General features: G+C 42.7%; 3 protein-coding genes across 3 annotated transcripts in view; 1 reads left to right on the top strand and 2 right to left on the bottom strand.

Moving 5' to 3' along the window:
* DNAH12 (dynein axonemal heavy chain 12) overlaps window positions 1-16,244 on the top strand; it is a 236,638-nt gene extending 220,394 nt beyond the window's left edge. Inside the window, exons 69-73 of the mRNA XM_033210211.1 lie at window positions 864-1,068; window positions 12,954-13,091; window positions 13,510-13,601; window positions 14,362-14,429; window positions 15,973-16,244. Coding sequence (XP_033066102.1) covers window positions 864-1,068; window positions 12,954-13,091; window positions 13,510-13,601; window positions 14,362-14,429; window positions 15,973-16,163 — 694 coding nt within the window. The 3' untranslated portion in view covers window positions 16,164-16,244. The remainder of the gene's footprint in view (window positions 1-863; window positions 1,069-12,953; window positions 13,092-13,509; window positions 13,602-14,361; window positions 14,430-15,972) is intronic.
* LOC117083036 (interferon-stimulated 20 kDa exonuclease-like 2) lies at window positions 2,418-4,114 on the bottom strand. The gene has a single exon (XM_033210209.1). The coding sequence runs from the start codon at window positions 3,986-3,988 to the stop codon at window positions 2,924-2,926; it is 1,065 nt and encodes a 354-aa protein (XP_033066100.1). The 5' UTR covers window positions 3,989-4,114; the 3' UTR covers window positions 2,418-2,923.
* On the bottom strand, window positions 6,421-8,081 carry LOC117083035 (interferon-stimulated 20 kDa exonuclease-like 2). Its single transcript, XM_033210208.1, has one exon. The coding sequence runs from the start codon at window positions 7,953-7,955 to the stop codon at window positions 6,891-6,893; it is 1,065 nt and encodes a 354-aa protein (XP_033066099.1). The 5' UTR covers window positions 7,956-8,081; the 3' UTR covers window positions 6,421-6,890.
* Window positions 16,245-16,276: the final 32 nt, after the last annotated feature.

The following is a 16,276-nucleotide window of genomic DNA, read 5'->3' as shown; positions in this document are numbered from 1 at the left end:
GGGCGGATCACGAGGTCAGGAGATCGAGACCATCCTGGCGAACACAGTGAAACCCCGTCTCTACTAAAAATACAAAAAAAAAAAACTAGCCGGGCGAGGTGGCGGGCGCCTGTAGTCCCAGCTTCTCGGGAGGCTGAGGCAGGAGAATGGCGTAAACCCGGGAGGCGGAGCTTGCAGTGAGCTGAGATCCGGCCACTGCACTCCAGCCTGGGCGACAGAGCGAGACTCCGTCTCAACAAAAAAAAAAAAAAAAAAAAAAAAAAGAAAAAATATATATATATGCACCGGATGCCTTAGTTAATTCAGCATTTCTTATACAAAGGTTTTATTTATGTATACATAATAACATACTATATCTCAGCTGCTCAGACTTCTAGCCTAAAATCTTTCACTACATTTATGGTGTTCTTAGCAAGGTGGGCCTAAGTGCAAGTAAAGTATTTGCAAGTGTATAAATGAATATATAATTTATGTTTTCATGCAGTGTTTCCTTAGTTTCAGCCATTGAATGACATCATTACAGCTTTTTCATATTTTCATGTCACCTGAAATATTATTTACCTATTATTTTTCCTTAAGTCATTCCCTGCCTAAATTAGCTAGGTCCTAAGGAAAAATAGCCAGAAAGCAAAAATTTTGATATGCTAGTTGTATTACTTTCTGTATTTTAAAATATGTATGTGATGAATGAAAAATGTTCATACATGTATCACTTAACATTACCTCACGTACCATCACATGGGAGGTGACACATTTTGGGAAGCAGTCCCATAAAGCTGGGAATGAAATGCCTGCTGTTCTTCTGGAAAGACTGTATGTTGATATCATCATATATGTTGATGACATAATTTCTTTCATTGCAGTTTAATTATAACTATACGTAATAGTCTGCGGGACCTTGAAAAAGCTATTAAGGGAGTGGTTGTGATGGATTCTGCATTGGAGGCACTCTCCAGCAGCTTACTTGTTGGAAAGGTTCCAGAAATATGGGCCAAACGTTCATACCCAAGCCTTAAGCCACTAGGAAGTTACACCACAGATTTCCTAGCCCGGTTGAACTTTTTACAGGTAAAAGTTGTGTGTGTGTGTGTGTGTGTGTGTGTGTGTGTGTGTAAAATGCATGTATAAATATGTAAAATATACACACATATAAAATTTTTTTTTTTGGTTAATTGGGGAGATATTAGTTGTTGGCTCTGGTCACTTGAATGTCTCTGAGTTGAATGAAATGTGATTAGTAGCTTCGTGATAGTCTGATGAAAATTTTAGAATATTGAAAAATACACACATTTCAAAGTACTGAGTGGAAAATTAAAATTATACTTCAAACCAATGTAATATGTGATATTTATATTTTTCAAAATTCTAAGTTTGTGGTCTCTGAGACCAAGATTCTAAGTTTGTGGTTCTCTAAGACCACAGTTTAAAGTTATCTTGTGATTTTTTTTTTTTCCATTATAAAAATTTATCAAGGGAATAATTTGAGTTTTTAGAGGCTTGGTTTAGCAAGGTAAAAAAGACAACCAAATTATTAAAACACTTTATAAATTATTTTAAAACCTACCATTTGGAGCCTAAATGAAATAAACCCCCTATTACCTTAGGAAAGAGACAGCTTTCCTAAATCACAAAAGTTGATTTCCAAGCTACACTCTTACTTTTAATGCCTTGGAACCCTAAGGAGAACTAAAGCTCACCAGCGATGGCTGCTCTGGAAGTCAAGGTGGGAAGAACAGGCAATATCCTGACACAGGCTAGATACAGACTCTGAGCCAAAAGCAGAGTCTGTGACATGGAAAGGGACCACACAATTTTTTTTTTTTTTTTTTTTGAGATGGAGTCTTGCTCTGTGGACTAGACTGGAGTGCAGTGGCACGATCTCGGCTCACTGCACGCTCCACCTCCTGGGTTCATGCCATTCTCCTGCCTTAGCCTCCCAAGTAGCTGCGACTGCAGGAGCCTGCCACCATGCCCGGCTAATTTTTTGTATTTTTAGTAGAGATGGGGTTTCACTGTGTTCGCCAGGATGGTCTCGATCTCCTGACCTTGTGATCCACCCACCTCGTCCTCCCAAAGTGTTGGGATTACAGGCGTGAGCCACCGCGCCCTGCCAAAGGTACAGGTTTAAGCCTAAGCCCTAGAATTACACAATTTGTTATCCAACCAGGACACTTTTTTTGTTGGTTTGTTTTTTGGAGACAGAGTCTCATTCTTGTTACCCAGGCTGGAGTGCAGTGACGTGATCTCGGCTCGCTGCAATCTCCACCTCCTGGGCTCAAGCGATTCTCCTGCCTCAGCCTCCTGAGTAGCTAGGATTACAGGCACCCGCCACCATGCCCCACTAGCTTTTTGTATTTTTAGTAGAGAACAGGATTTTGCCATGTTGGCCAGGCTGGTCTTGAACTCCTGACCTCAGGTGATCCACCTGCATTGGCCTCCCTAAGTGTTGGGATTACAAGCATGAGCCACCATGCCTGGCCCCAACTAGAACACTTCTGAGTGTGGAAGAGGATGCTGTTAATTACTCAAACCAAAAGGCATAAAAGGAGACATATGTCCACCCAAGTGATAAGGCAGTTTGGGAAACCACATTTCCCAGTATGCCCTGCCCCTTGAAAGTTAAAAATCTTAACTGGCACACAGCACGCTGGAACACCTGTGGTTAGCACCATTTAAGAAGTAAACGGTACAGGGCTGGGTTCTGACGTGAAGGCCTCCCCCTTCCATGGGACACTTAACCAGACACAGGACACAACACCTGAGGTGAAATTGCAATGGGTATTAAGCCTGGAGTAGAGCTTCTCTCTCGCCACAAATCTAGCTTCCAAAGATGTGGAGCTGGTGGAGCCGTCCATTGGTCCGCTGCCCTGTTTCTCCTGGGCGCTGCCTCTGCCTCCCCGTATCACCAGCGTCCCCACTGTCACTAGTCTTTAGGGGGATTCTGGGCTAGGTGCTCTTCCCACTCGACTTCAACCAACTTGTACAGCTCCATGGTGGCCTGGGCATCTTCCACAGAGGAATGTCCGCTCTTCCCAACCTGGATATCCCGGTTTAGCAGCTTCTTGGGGAGATGCTTCAGAGACATGGTGGCATTCTCCTGGCAGTCAGCCTTCCAAGTTGAGGGGGAGATATGGGAGGTGTCACGGGTGAGGGACTTGGGGTGAAAGTACTGAAGGGCTTTGAAGTCAATGTGGATGGCATGTCCCACCACTGTCTTCCCTGTGAGTATCTTCAAGATCTGGCCTCGAGCAATCTTGAAGGGTGTGGCATTCACCACGTGCTGCTTCCGGATACCACTCCATCTGGTTCGGTAGTCCACAGTGTGGCAGGGGGGAAGAATGTACTCATCATAAAGCACATCTCCGTTGTAGTTGACAATGCTACATCGAGCCAAGGAACTAACATGCTCCTTTGGTCCTGTGCCCACCATCTCACAGTCAATTGCCACCATCTTCTGTGGCAACTTCTGGGATATTCCGGAGCATTTATTCTCTGAATGAGCTTGGGTGGAGTTCTGTGGGGCATTCTTCTGAGGATGGTTCTTCTTAGAGGATTTCTCCTGGGAGCCTTTCTTCTGAGAGCGGGTTGGGTGACTATTGATCTTTAGAAGGGCACTCTGGAACTCTCCCAGCAAATCTACTTTAGCAGCAACAGAATCAGCCTTTTTTGAAGGAGCAGGGATCAGCCAAGACACTGCAGCTTTCTTGTCCAGGGACTGTCCTGACCCATTGCTAGAGGCAGCTGTCTTCTTCTTTTTTGGGAAGGAAGGGGTCTTCCAAGTGCCATCCACCGTCGGAGCTTCCCCTTTCTTTGGAGGTTCAGAGTGCAACTTAAGCGCCTTGCTAGGGGGTTGGTTCTTTTTACTCAGAAAGCCTCTCCGTTCTAAGAGCCTCCGCTTCTTGACAAAATTTCGGTGCTTGGCATTTCCTTCTAATACCTTTTTGGGAGGAGGTTCCCCAAAATCCAGATTGAGCAGTAAAGTAGACATAGGGACAATGGGAGGTGGAAAAGCAGTTGGAAAGAGTGGCTTATGGATGAAAAGAGGATGTGGGACTAATTCTCTGCTGAATCCTACTGTCCAACATGTGGAGGTCTGTAGTACACCCAGCGCAGGGTTGGGATCGAGGCTCGAGGCAGCCCACCTGGATAAGCATACTTCAGTCCCCGAGGTACAGATCGTCCTCTCATGCTCACAAACCTACCTCCCAGGTGGGTTTAGCCAAGGCCAGAAGCGTCCCGTCTTGTGATTTTAATCCTGACGGTAAGTCAAAAATCCTGAGGCTTGGAATTTTTTTATTTTATTTTTTTTATTTTTAGAGACAGGGTCTTGCTCTGTCATCCAGACTGGAGTGCAGTGGTGTGATCTTAGCTCACTGTAATCTCCAAATCCTGGGATCCTCTTGAATAGCTGGAACTACAGGCACGTGCCACCACACTTGGCTAGTTTTATTTTTTGTAGAGATGGAGTCTCACCAAGTACCCTAGGCTGGTCCCTCACTCCTGACCTCAAGCAGTCCTCCCACCTTGGCCTCCCAAAGCACTGAGATTATAGGCCAGAGGCTTGGATTTATCAATAATTGGCTATTGTCTTTAAATCAGTGCCTCTTATCTCAGAAAACCAGGGAAAAGATGAGTATTTTGAATGCCCCCTCTGCTGTCCTCCCAGCATAAACATCAGACAGAACACTGCTTTTCCTTCTCAACTCCACTGCCTGTCCCCATTCTATGGTTGATGTTTATGAAGGAGTAAGGGGTGGGGAAAATCCCAAAACTATTTTTTTGGAAGTTCACAAAGGTATATGATCTTTCAGTATTCAATTGCCTTTTTATTGTACAAAAGCTTTATTTGTTTCACTGTATAAGCTAATCATAAAATAACCAGTGCTTGTAAGAATGTAGCAGAACAGACTTTCTCCTATATCCCTTTAAAATTTTTGCCAATCTGTTAGGTCAACCATATCTTGCTGTTTCCATTCGACTTTCTTTGATGACTAGTGAGCCTATGCTTCTTTAGTATGTGTGCTTTCCATTTGTGGGGTGTGTGTGTGTGTGTGTGTGTGTGTGTGTGTGTGGTGTGTGTAAAATGCATGTATAAATATGTAAAATATACACACATATAAAATTTTTTTTTTTGGTTAATTGGGGAGATATTAGTTGTTGGCTCTGGTCACTTGAATGTCTCTGAGTTGAATGAAATGTGATTAGTAGCTTCGTGATAGTCTGATGAAAATTTTAGAATATTGAAAAATACACACATTTCAAAGTACTGAGTGGAAAATTAAAATTATACTTCAAACCAATGTAATATGTGATATTTATATTTTTCAAAATTCTAAGTTTGTGGTCTCTGAGACCAAGATTCTAAGTTTGTGGTTCTCTAAGACCACAGTTTAAAGTTATCTTGTGATTTTTTTTTTTTCCATTATAAAAATTTATCAAGGGAATAATTTGAGTTTTTAGAGGCTTGGTTTAGCAAGGTAAAAAAGACAACCAAATTATTAAAACACTTTATAAATTATTTTAAAACCTACCATTTGGAGCCTAAATGAAATAAACCCCCTATTACCTTAGGAAAGAGACAACTTTCCTAAATCACAAAAGTTGATTTCCAAGCTACACTCTTACTTTTAATGCCTTGGAACCCTAAGGAGAACTAAAGCTCACCAGCGATGGCTGCTCTGGAAGTCAAGGTGGGAAGAACAGGCAATATCCTGACACAGGCTAGATACAGACTCTGAGCCAAAAGCAGAGTCTGTGACATGGAAAGGGACCACACAATTTTTTTTTTTTTTTTTTTTGAGATGGAGTCTTGCTCTGTGGACTAGACTGGAGTGCAGTGGCACGATCTCGGCTCACTGCACGCTCCACCTCCTGGGTTCATGCCATTCTCCTGCCTTAGCCTCCCAAGTAGCTGCGACTGCAGGAGCCTGCCACCATGCCCGGCTAATTTTTTGTATTTTTAGTAGAGATGGGGTTTCACTGTGTTCGCCAGGATGGTCTCGATCTCCTGACCTTGTGATCCACCCACCTCGTCCTCCCAAAGTGTTGGGATTACAGGCGTGAGCCACCGCGCCCTGCCAAAGGTACAGGTTTAAGCCTAAGCCCTAGAATTACACAATTTGTTATCCAACCAGGACACTTTTTTTGTTGGTTTGTTTTTTGGAGACAGAGTCTCATTCTTGTTACCCAGGCTGGAGTGCAGTGACGTGATCTCGGCTCGCTGCAATCTCCATCTCCTGGGCTCAAGCGATTCTCCTGCCTCAGCCTCCTGAGTAGCTAGGATTACAGGCACCCGCCACCATGCCCCACTAGCTTTTTGTATTTTTAGTAGAGAACAGGATTTTGCCATGTTGGCCAGGCTGGTCTTGAACTCCTGACCTCAGGTGATCCACCTGCATTGGCCTCCCTAAGTGTTGGGATTACAAGCATGAGCCACCATGCCTGGCCCCAACTAGAACACTTCTGAGTGTGGAAGAGGATGCTGTTAATTACTCAAACCAAAAGGCATAAAAGGAGACATATGTCCACCCAAGTGATAAGGCAGTTTGGGAAACCACATTTCCCAGTATGCCCTGCCCCTTGAAAGTTAAAAATCTTAACTGGCACACAGCACGCTGGAACACCTGTGGTTAGCACCATTTAAGAAGTAAACGGTACAGGGCTGGGTTCTGACGTGAAGGCCTCCCCCTTCCATGGGACACTTAACCAGACACAGGACACAACACCTGAGGTGAAATTGCAATGGGTATTAAGCCTGGAGTAGAGCTTCTCTCTCGCCACAAATCTAGCTTCCAAAGATGTGGAGCTGGTGGAGCCGTCCATTGGTCCGCTGCCCTGTTTCTCCTGGGCGCTGCCTCTGCCTCCCCGTATCACCAGCGTCCCCACTGTCACTAGTCTTTAGGGGGATTCTGGGCTAGGTGCTCTTCCCACTCGACTTCAACCAACTTGTACAGCTCCATGGTGGCCTGGGCATCTTCCACAGAGGAATGTCCGCTCTTCCCAACCTGGATATCCCGGTTTAGCAGCTTCTTGGGGAGATGCTTCAGAGACATGGTGGCATTCTCCTGGCAGTCAGCCTTCCAAGTTGAGGGGGAGATATGGGAGGTGTCACGGGTGAGGGACTTGGGGTGAAAGTACTGAAGGGCTTTGAAGTCAATGTGGATGGCATGTCCCACCACTGTCTTCCCTGTGAGTATCTTCAAGATCTGGCCTCGAGCAATCTTGAAGGGTGTGGCATTCACCACGTGCTGCTTCCGGATACCACTCCATCTGGTTCGGTAGTCCACAGTGTGGCAGGGGGGAAGAATGTACTCATCATAAAGCACATCTCCGTTGTAGTTGACAATGCTACATCGAGCCAAGGAACTAACATGCTCCTTTGGTCCTGTGCCCACCATCTCACAGTCAATTGCCACCATCTTCTGTGGCAACTTCTGGGATATTCCGGAGCATTTATTCTCTGAATGAGCTTGGGTGGAGTTCTGTGGGGCATTCTTCTGAGGATGGTTCTTCTTAGAGGATTTCTCCTGGGAGCCTTTCTTCTGAGAGCGGGTTGGGTGACTATTGATCTTTAGAAGGGCACTCTGGAACTCTCCCAGCAAATCTACTTTAGCAGCAACAGAATCAGCCTTTTTTGAAGGAGCAGGGATCAGCCAAGACACTGCAGCTTTCTTGTCCAGGGACTGTCCTGACCCATTGCTAGAGGCAGCTGTCTTCTTCTTTTTTGGGAAGGAAGGGGTCTTCCAAGTGCCATCCACCGTCGGAGCTTCCCCTTTCTTTGGAGGTTCAGAGTGCAACTTAAGCGCCTTGCTAGGGGGTTGGTTCTTTTTACTCAGAAAGCCTCTCCGTTCTAAGAGCCTCCGCTTCTTGACAAAATTTCGGTGCTTGGCATTTCCTTCTAATACCTTTTTGGGAGGAGGTTCCCCAAAATCCAGATTGAGCAGTAAAGTAGACATAGGGACAATGGGAGGTGGAAAAGCAGTTGGAAAGAGTGGCTTATGGATGAAAAGAGGATGTGGGACTAATTCTCTGCTGAATCCTACTGTCCAACATGTGGAGGTCTGTAGTACACCCAGCGCAGGGTTGGGATCGAGGCTCGAGGCAGCCCACCTGGATAAGCATACTTCAGTCCCCGAGGTACAGATCGTCCTCTCATGCTCACAAACCTACCTCCCAGGTGGGTTTAGCCAAGGCCAGAAGCGTCCCGTCTTGTGATTTTAATCCTGACGGTAAGTCAAAAATCCTGAGGCTTGGAATTTTTTTATTTTATTTTTTTTATTTTTAGAGACAGGGTCTTGCTCTGTCATCCAGGCTGGAGTGCAGTGGTGTGATCTTAGCTCACTGTAATCTCCAATCCTGGGATCCTCTTGAATAGCTGGAACTACAGGCACGTGCCACCACACTTGGCTAGTTTTATTTTTTGTAGAGATGGAGTCTCACCAAGTACCCTAGGCTGGTCCCTCACTCCTGACCTCAAGCAGTCCTCCCACCTTGGCCTCCCAAAGCACTGAGATTATAGGCCAGAGGCTTGGATTTATCAATAATTGGCTATTGTCTTTAAATCAGTGCCTCTTATCTCAGAAAACCAGGGAAAAGATGAGTATTTTGAATGCCCCCTCTGCTGTCCTCCCAGCATAAACATCAGACAGAACACTGCTTTTCCTTCTCAACTCCACTGCCTGTCCCCATTCTATGGTTGATGTTTATGAAGGAGTAAGGGGTGGGGAAAATCCCAAAACTATTTTTTTGGAAGTTCACAAAGGTATATGATCTTTCAGTATTCAATTGCCTTTTTATTGTACAAAAGCTTTATTTGTTTCACTGTATAAGCTAATCATAAAATAACCAGTGCTTGTAAGAATGTAGCAGAACAGACTTTCTCCTATATCCCTTTAAAATTTTTGCCAATCTGTTAGGTCAACCATATCTTGCTGTTTCCATTCGACTTTCTTTGATGACTAGTGAGCCTATGCTTCTTTAGTATGTGTGCTTTCCATTTGTGGGGTGTGTGTGTGTGTGTGTGTGTGTGTGTGTTGTCAATTCATATCTTAGGCCCATTTTTCTTTTGTATTATTTTTAATTGATAGGAGCTTTTCATGTAGATTATATGTTTAACAAAAGGAATAATATAAAACAGAATACTGAAAGGGTTTCCTCCATTGTTCTCTTACCCTTACAGAAGCTATAGTTTTCTCATTATCTTTCTTTCTCCTGGACTCTTCTTTACCTCCTAATGGTTCTTAGAGTTAATAAGTTAAGCAAACGAGTCATCTGAATTTTCTGTTCTTTCTCTCTTGGGTGCAACTGTCTGGGACCAGCGTCATGTTCAGTAAAAGAATTTACCAAGACAGTCGTAGGTAAAGAAAGGCAGATTTATTAGAGAAAGTATGAAGATACATTGCAAGAGTGCAGTGGGCAGCTAAGCAGAGAAGAGGCTATCTGTAAAGAAGCAGGGGCTGGAGGGAAGTTTTGTAGGGTGGTGCTAGAGGAGCTACGCAGAACGAGGTGGTGCTGCTCGGGCTACAGGCAGAGCAAGGTATTTGAAAACAAGATTTGCTAGTGGATTGTCTGTAATTAGACATTTTTCAGAACAATTATTCTCCCCCACCTGGGGTCCTTTCCTAGTTGTTACTTATCAGGACTACCCTTTCTTCATTTCTCTCTCACTGTTCACCCTATCAATCTTTTTAGTCAGTTCAGGCTGCTATAAAAAAGGCAAAATAGGCCGGGCGCGGTGGCTCAAGCCTGTAATCCCAGCACTTTGGGAGGCCGAGACGGGCGGATCACGAGGTCAGGAGATTGAGACCATCCTGGCTAACACGGTGAAACCCCGTCTCTACTAAAAAATACAAAAAACTAGCCGGGCGAGGTGGCGGGCGCCTGTAGTCCTAGCTACTCAGGAGGCTGAGGCAGGAGAATGGCGTGAACCCTGGAGGTGGAGCTTGCAGCGAGCTGAGATCCGGCCACTGCGCTCCAGCCTGGACCACAGAGCGAGACTCCGTCTCAAAAAAAAAAAAAAAAAAAAGGCAAAATAGACTGGACAACTTAAAGAACAGATATTTATTTCTCACAGCTCTGGAGGCCGGGAAGTCTGAGATCAGGATGCCATTATGGTCAGGTTGTTGGTGACGGCTCTCCTGGTTCATGATGAGAGAAAAAGACAGAGAGAAAAAAATGTCTCTTCTGTTTCTTCTTATAAGGGTGCTAATCCTATCATGAGGGCTCCACCCCTTAAGACTTAATTACCTCCCAAAGGCTCCATCTCCAAATACCATCACCTTGGAGATGAGGGTTTCAATCTGTGAATTTTGGAGGAAAACAAACATTCAGTCCATAGCATCTTCACATTCTCTCCTCCTGTGCCTTTAAAAAACAAACAACAACAACAAAAAAAACTTTTTGCACACTGCCTAAAATCCCAGCATAAATCCTGATCTAACACTTAGTATCTTTGTGACTTTGAGCAAGTGACTCATCTTGCTGCACCCCAGTTCATCTGTAAAATGAGAGAAACATTCAACTCACTGTTATTTTATAGAGTAAATGAGGCAATGCATATAAAATGCTTAGCACAGTGCCTGGCATGTACTAAGCACTTAGTAAATGGTAGCTTATTAAGAGATAGTACAAGTAGCTGACCACAGACACTAAGGACACTCTGGGATAAAGGGAGCCATGGGCGAGTGAGTTTTCTAAATGCTTCCCTTGTGGGCCTTTACAGCCTTCTTGTGCTTGGTGTTTGCTCTGCCTGGTTTTGCCCTCATCAGACTTCATCTCTTTCTGTGCCTATTCTTGACCTGATAGCTTGTACTGTTGCAGCATCTCCAGCAGCAGTTTGTTCTCTTCCTCCTAGGGGGCAAAACTGGCTTCTTCCCAGAGTATATTGCCTGCCCAGAGACAAAGTTCATTTCATTGATTCATCTGTTCATTCCATAAATATGAATTGAGACCTTATTTTATTCAAAGCACCTTGTTGCGTGTTCTGTGATAAAAACATAATTATAACAAAAGTCCTGTCCTGACACTGCCAAGAGCTTACAGGGAGACAAGCCATGTATCTAAAGAAAATTAGTACACTATAGTAAGGGATGTTCCATAAAAGACCAACATGTAAAATGCTCTGCGATTTCAAAGAAGGGAGAGAGTTCTTACGGCACAAGAAAGCAGAGACTGTTTCATGGATGAGGTAGCAATTAAGCTGGATTTAAAGAATGAATGGTTTCGATACTGCAAAGAAAGGAAAAAGAGATCGCTATGTAGCTTGTGGGATAAAAGGCACTGTATCACTTTGGATTGATTCCATTATAGGTAACAAAAATTCTGACATAAGCAAAAATAAAGTTCCCTCGTGTAACTGAAAACTCCAGGAGCTAAACTGGCTTCAGGTAACATTCAACCAGTGTGCAAACATGGATATCTTGTCCTGGCTTCTTGCACATCATCTCTTGTCTCTATTCCCTTCAGGTAAACTCCATTCTCAGTTAGGTTCTCATCTGATGGTAGCAAGATAGCAACAGCAACTCTGGCCTTATATCCACACAACTTCGAGGAGCTGAGAGTGAGTCTTTTCTCCAAAAGTCTCAGCAAGAGTTTCTGCATCTCTGGCTTTGATTGGGTCACATGTCCATTTCTGAATCAGTCACTGGGGCTGGAGGTATGACTGGCCAGGTGTGAATCACCAGCCTACCCTGCAAGCCTAGGTGTTCTACCACCAGATGTGCCTGGACTGAGAAGCTTGGACTGAGAAGGGTAGTATCACTTTAAGATAGGCAGAAAAACAACAAATGTCACCGGCACAGAGACCAGCAAATAGTCCAGTCTCTTTAGTCCAGTCCAGATTAGAATGCAGGATGCCCGAAAGGAAGGAAAAGAGATATAATAGAACTGAAAATACATTGGGGCTGGATTGTGAAGTATCTGTGTTTTTGGTTTGTTTCTTTGCTTTATGTGAAGCATCTTGAATAGGAGACCAAGAGGTTTAAGCTTTAATTTGGTGTGTCACTGAACAATTTGGTAGGTCACTGAAGAATTATGCAAGATGCTACATCTGATCCAAACTCTGCACAATGAGTTATATTCTGGCAACAGTCTTCTGGATAGATGGAACAGAAAGGGAAGAAGCAAGAAGACAACACGCACTAGTACAGAAAGAAGACCATGAACTAGAGTGAGGGCAGTGGACACAGAGACAAGGGGTTTAAGAGAGTTAAGGAACTGGGGCCAGGCACGGTGGCTCACACCTGGCCAGTCATACCTCCAGCCCCGGTGGCCAGGCACGGTGTGGCTCATACCCAGCACTTTGGGAGGCCGAGGTGGGCAAATCACTTGAAGTCTGGAGTTCCAGACCAACCTGGCCAACATGCTGAAACTCCATCTCTACTAAAAATACAAAAATTAGCCAGATGTGGTGGTGCACACCTGTAATCCCAGCTACTCAGGAGACTGAAACAGGAGAATCACTCGAACCCAGGAGGCAGAGGCTGCAGTGAGCCAAGATCATGCCACTGCACTCCAGCCTGGGTGATGGTGCGAGATTTCATCTAAAAAAAAATATGTGTATATGTATATACACACACAGGGTTAAGGAACTGGAATCAACGAATGAGGTCTATAATTAGACAATGTGTAAGATGTCTAACCGTGGTTGCTTTTGAGTGGGGTGATATAATAAAGCATCAAATAATTTACATTTGGCTTTTGCAAAAGATTTGACTCTTCAAACTATGTTTCATTCAGGTTAATGCTCAAATTGTTTTGAGTTTTCCAAGAAGAGTAACTAGAAGGTGAAAGAGGTGGGAGGGTCAAGGCAGGCTGTGTGCTTGACATCGGGGAAGAGGGCCTTGTGATGGAAAATGTGGACAACATAAGCAAAAACCAGAATCAGGAATTGTACATCAGGTGGTGCTTGTATAACTTTAAAAACTGACATAATGTGTTTTGTTTCCCCTTTATAGGACTGGTATAATTCAGGAAAACCTTGTGTGTTTTGGCTGTCAGGTTTCTTTTTCACCCAGGCCTTTTTAACTGGAGCTATGCAGAATTATGCCAGAAAATATACCACCCCTATTGATTTGCTAGGATATGAATTTGAGGTATAGTAACTCCTTAAGGTCAACAGTATTTCGTTACATTAAGTCATGTGTTTAAACCGAGTTTATATATTGTAACCCATTTGTAAGCAATTTTACTTCATTCTTTGGGTTGTAAGAATATTTGTCTTGCTATCCCTAAGATAGAACTTTTATATACTGTAATATTTGATTTAAATAATCCAATGCTGTTCTTCTCTTTAGCAAAAACTATTATGAGGTACAGTAACATTTGATAAAGTACTTAAAAAAGAAGTACTTTTATACTTTTTTACAAACTACGGCTGAAAAAATGTGTAGTTTAACAAGCTATTATACAGTAGAGTTTCCATGAATGTGTTCTGAATATTTCGCTAATGTGTTCTTTATGAGATGAAGTTGTCTGGAGAGGATCACTGCTAGTGTGTGCCTGTCCCTTCAGGTTATCCCATCTGATGCATCTGACACATCACCAGATGATGGTGTTTATATTCACGGATTGTATCTCGATGGTGCACGCTGGAACCGAGAAAGGTCAGTGGTTTCAACTGCCAGGACCTCTTCATTTGTAGCTGAATCATAGATAAGATAAGCAATCTGTTGCTTTAAAAAAAAAAAGTCCTCTTTTAAGGCAAGTAATAATATCAGAACTCTCACATAAATCATTAGTCAGGCTGGGGCAACTGATGAGTTGTTATTTTTAGGTGCTGAATAATTTTTAGTCAATATTTCAGTAGTCTTATTAGTAGAAAAGTTAGCTGAAATTATTTTTCTGCTTATTCCATTTTATAACAGTTGCCTTCTATTTTGTAATGTGTAGGACCACCTCACTTTTAAACAGTTTACAGTTATAATGAAGTTCACCTTTCTGTTAGTGAATGGGAAGCCTTTTCTTGCATTTTGATAATAAATAAATATTTACAATAAATATTGAATTTCCTGCTTCACTCAGGAAATTAAGCAATACTATTCCTGTTTAAAATATATGGGATAGAGAGAAGAGAAGGAGAGAAGAGAAGGAGAGAAAGTTTCCTTTGGAGCCCTGGCCTCATGGGCAGTCATTAAAAATTGGCAGCCGTTGATAAGTGTCCACTGTTTACTCTTTGCCGTCCCATCGTTTTCTTTTGTTTCTCCCAATTCTTCATTGCCATTTTTTCATTTTCTTTTTTTACATTTTTTTCTCTATGTCTCTAGTACTTTCTTCTAATAAAAGCCAATATGTAAGTAGCAATTTGTTCTTAGAAGCAAATTTCAGAAGTTATTTCTAATAATTTCTATCAATTTCTCTTTACAGTGGATTGCTTGCTGAACAACATCCCAAACTTCTGTTTGACCTGATGCCCATCATATGGATAAAACCAAGTAAATATTCTCTCAACAAAATTTATATGAAGTTCAGGGAGAAAAAGGATGGATATTATATACTGCTCCCCAAAATAAGTTTTTGCTCAAACCTTTTAGGATCTAGCTCAATTATAATAAACACTGATAGAATATTTACATTAGAAATTATTATTATCCCTTTGTGTGTATGGCATTTATATTATTTTGGGAATACCATGCTGCTTTTTATGCTCCTAGCCTATGGGATATGTCATTCTTTTCAGCCCTCCCCCCACTTCTACAAGGGGGTTCACAGATTGAACAGCTGCCCATCCATATTCTGAATTCCCTTTGCACATTGCTCAGAGGCACAAATTAGCTTGACACAGTCTCCAGATAGTGACTAGCATTTTCTGGCTATAAGAAACCTCTAGGCCTAGGAGCCAGCCAGGTGCCCCAAGGCATAGATGTTGCCAGCCACATGGGGTGAGGGCCAATTTTGTCCCATTTAGGAAACTGCTTGCTCCTCCCCTGCTTCTGCCATCATCATCTTTCTACAAGTCTGGAAAAAAAGTCTCATTCTTTTGTTTTCTCTTCCCTAACGTTTTAATTCTTAAATAACAACAATTTCTTAAATGAAAATATTTACCGATCACCCAGAATCACCATCCAACCTATCAAATATTCTCATTATGAATGTGGTTCAGTTATAACTATGAGAAATGTGACCTTAGTTTGGAAAGACTCCTAATATCTTATATCTGGTTTTTTGGGGATTGTACATAGTTTCTTTTCGTGAATTGGTAAAAAGTTGGCATGTTTTTCTTATTATTTACCTGCTAAAAACAATTAGAAATGCCAGCTTCTGTGTGGGTTTCTTGGATTAGCGCTCTAAGCAGCTGTATTTCTCCTTTTGTGTCTCCCCCACTACCTATACTGTATTTTATTCCTTTTTCCCTCCCTTCTCCTTCTTCCCTCCCAAATCCTCTTGAGTTTTCTCATGCCTGCTAAGTGGTCAGAACTTTAAAATCTATTCCTGTCTTCCACACCTAGAATCATGCACGATATGAAATACTTGCCTTAGGCCAGGCGTGGTGGCTCATGCCTGTAATCCCAGCACTTTGGGAGGCCAAGGCAGGCAGATCACGAGGTCAGGAGTTTGAGACCAGCCTGGCCAACATAGTGAAACCCCGTCTCTACTAAAAATACAAAAATTAGCGGGGCGTGGTGGCAGGCGCCTATAATCCCACCTACTTGGGAGGCTGAGACAAGAGAATCACTTGAACCTGGGAGGCAGAGGTTGCAATGAGCCGAGATTGTGCAGCTGTACTCTAGCCTAGGCGACAGAGTGAGACTCGGTCTCAAAAAAAAAAAAAAAAAGAAATACTTGCCTTGTTTCACAATCGTAATACTGTATGTACTGTAAAAAGATATATGTATATATGCTGTAAAACCTTCATATATCACAGTTATGATCTTAGATGTAGTTCTGGCCATTTTATTACAAGATAAGTAGTTCTTTTAGCACTAATGGCTGTTTTCCCCTTTATCAAATGAATATGTTTCTTTTTTTTTTTTCAAGCTCAAAAATCTCAGATTATAAAGTCGGATGCCTATGTCTGTCCCCTCTACAAGACAAGTGAACGTAAAGGAACTCTTTCCACTACGGGACATTCTACTAACTTTGTCATTGCAATGCTGTTAAAAACAGACCAACCTACTCAGCACTGGATCAAGCGTGGGGTTGCTTTGCTTTGTCAGTTGGATGACTAAATTGGACAAATTTATAAAACATCCAAAAGTTTACAAAAAAAAAAACCTGTCCTACTTAAAATATATACATTCTAAAACCAAGTATCTTGGTGTTATTCTTTTAAATGGTCTTT

Source organism: Trachypithecus francoisi, unplaced genomic scaffold, assembly GCF_009764315.1.
Source record: "Trachypithecus francoisi isolate TF-2019V2 unplaced genomic scaffold, Tfra_2.0 Lachesis_group0, whole genome shotgun sequence".
NCBI lineage: Eukaryota > Metazoa > Chordata > Mammalia > Primates > Cercopithecidae > Trachypithecus > Trachypithecus francoisi.
The sequence above is the reverse complement of the archived record's forward strand: the minus strand, read 5'-3'. Positions and strand labels throughout refer to the sequence as shown.

Coding starts and splice junctions, on each gene's coding strand:
- LOC117083035 (XM_033210208.1), bottom strand. CDS start 7,955: ATGTCTACTTTACTGCTCAATCTGGATTTTGGGGAACCTCCTCCCAAA.
- LOC117083036 (XM_033210209.1), bottom strand. CDS start 3,988: ATGTCTACTTTACTGCTCAATCTGGATTTTGGGGAACCTCCTCCCAAA.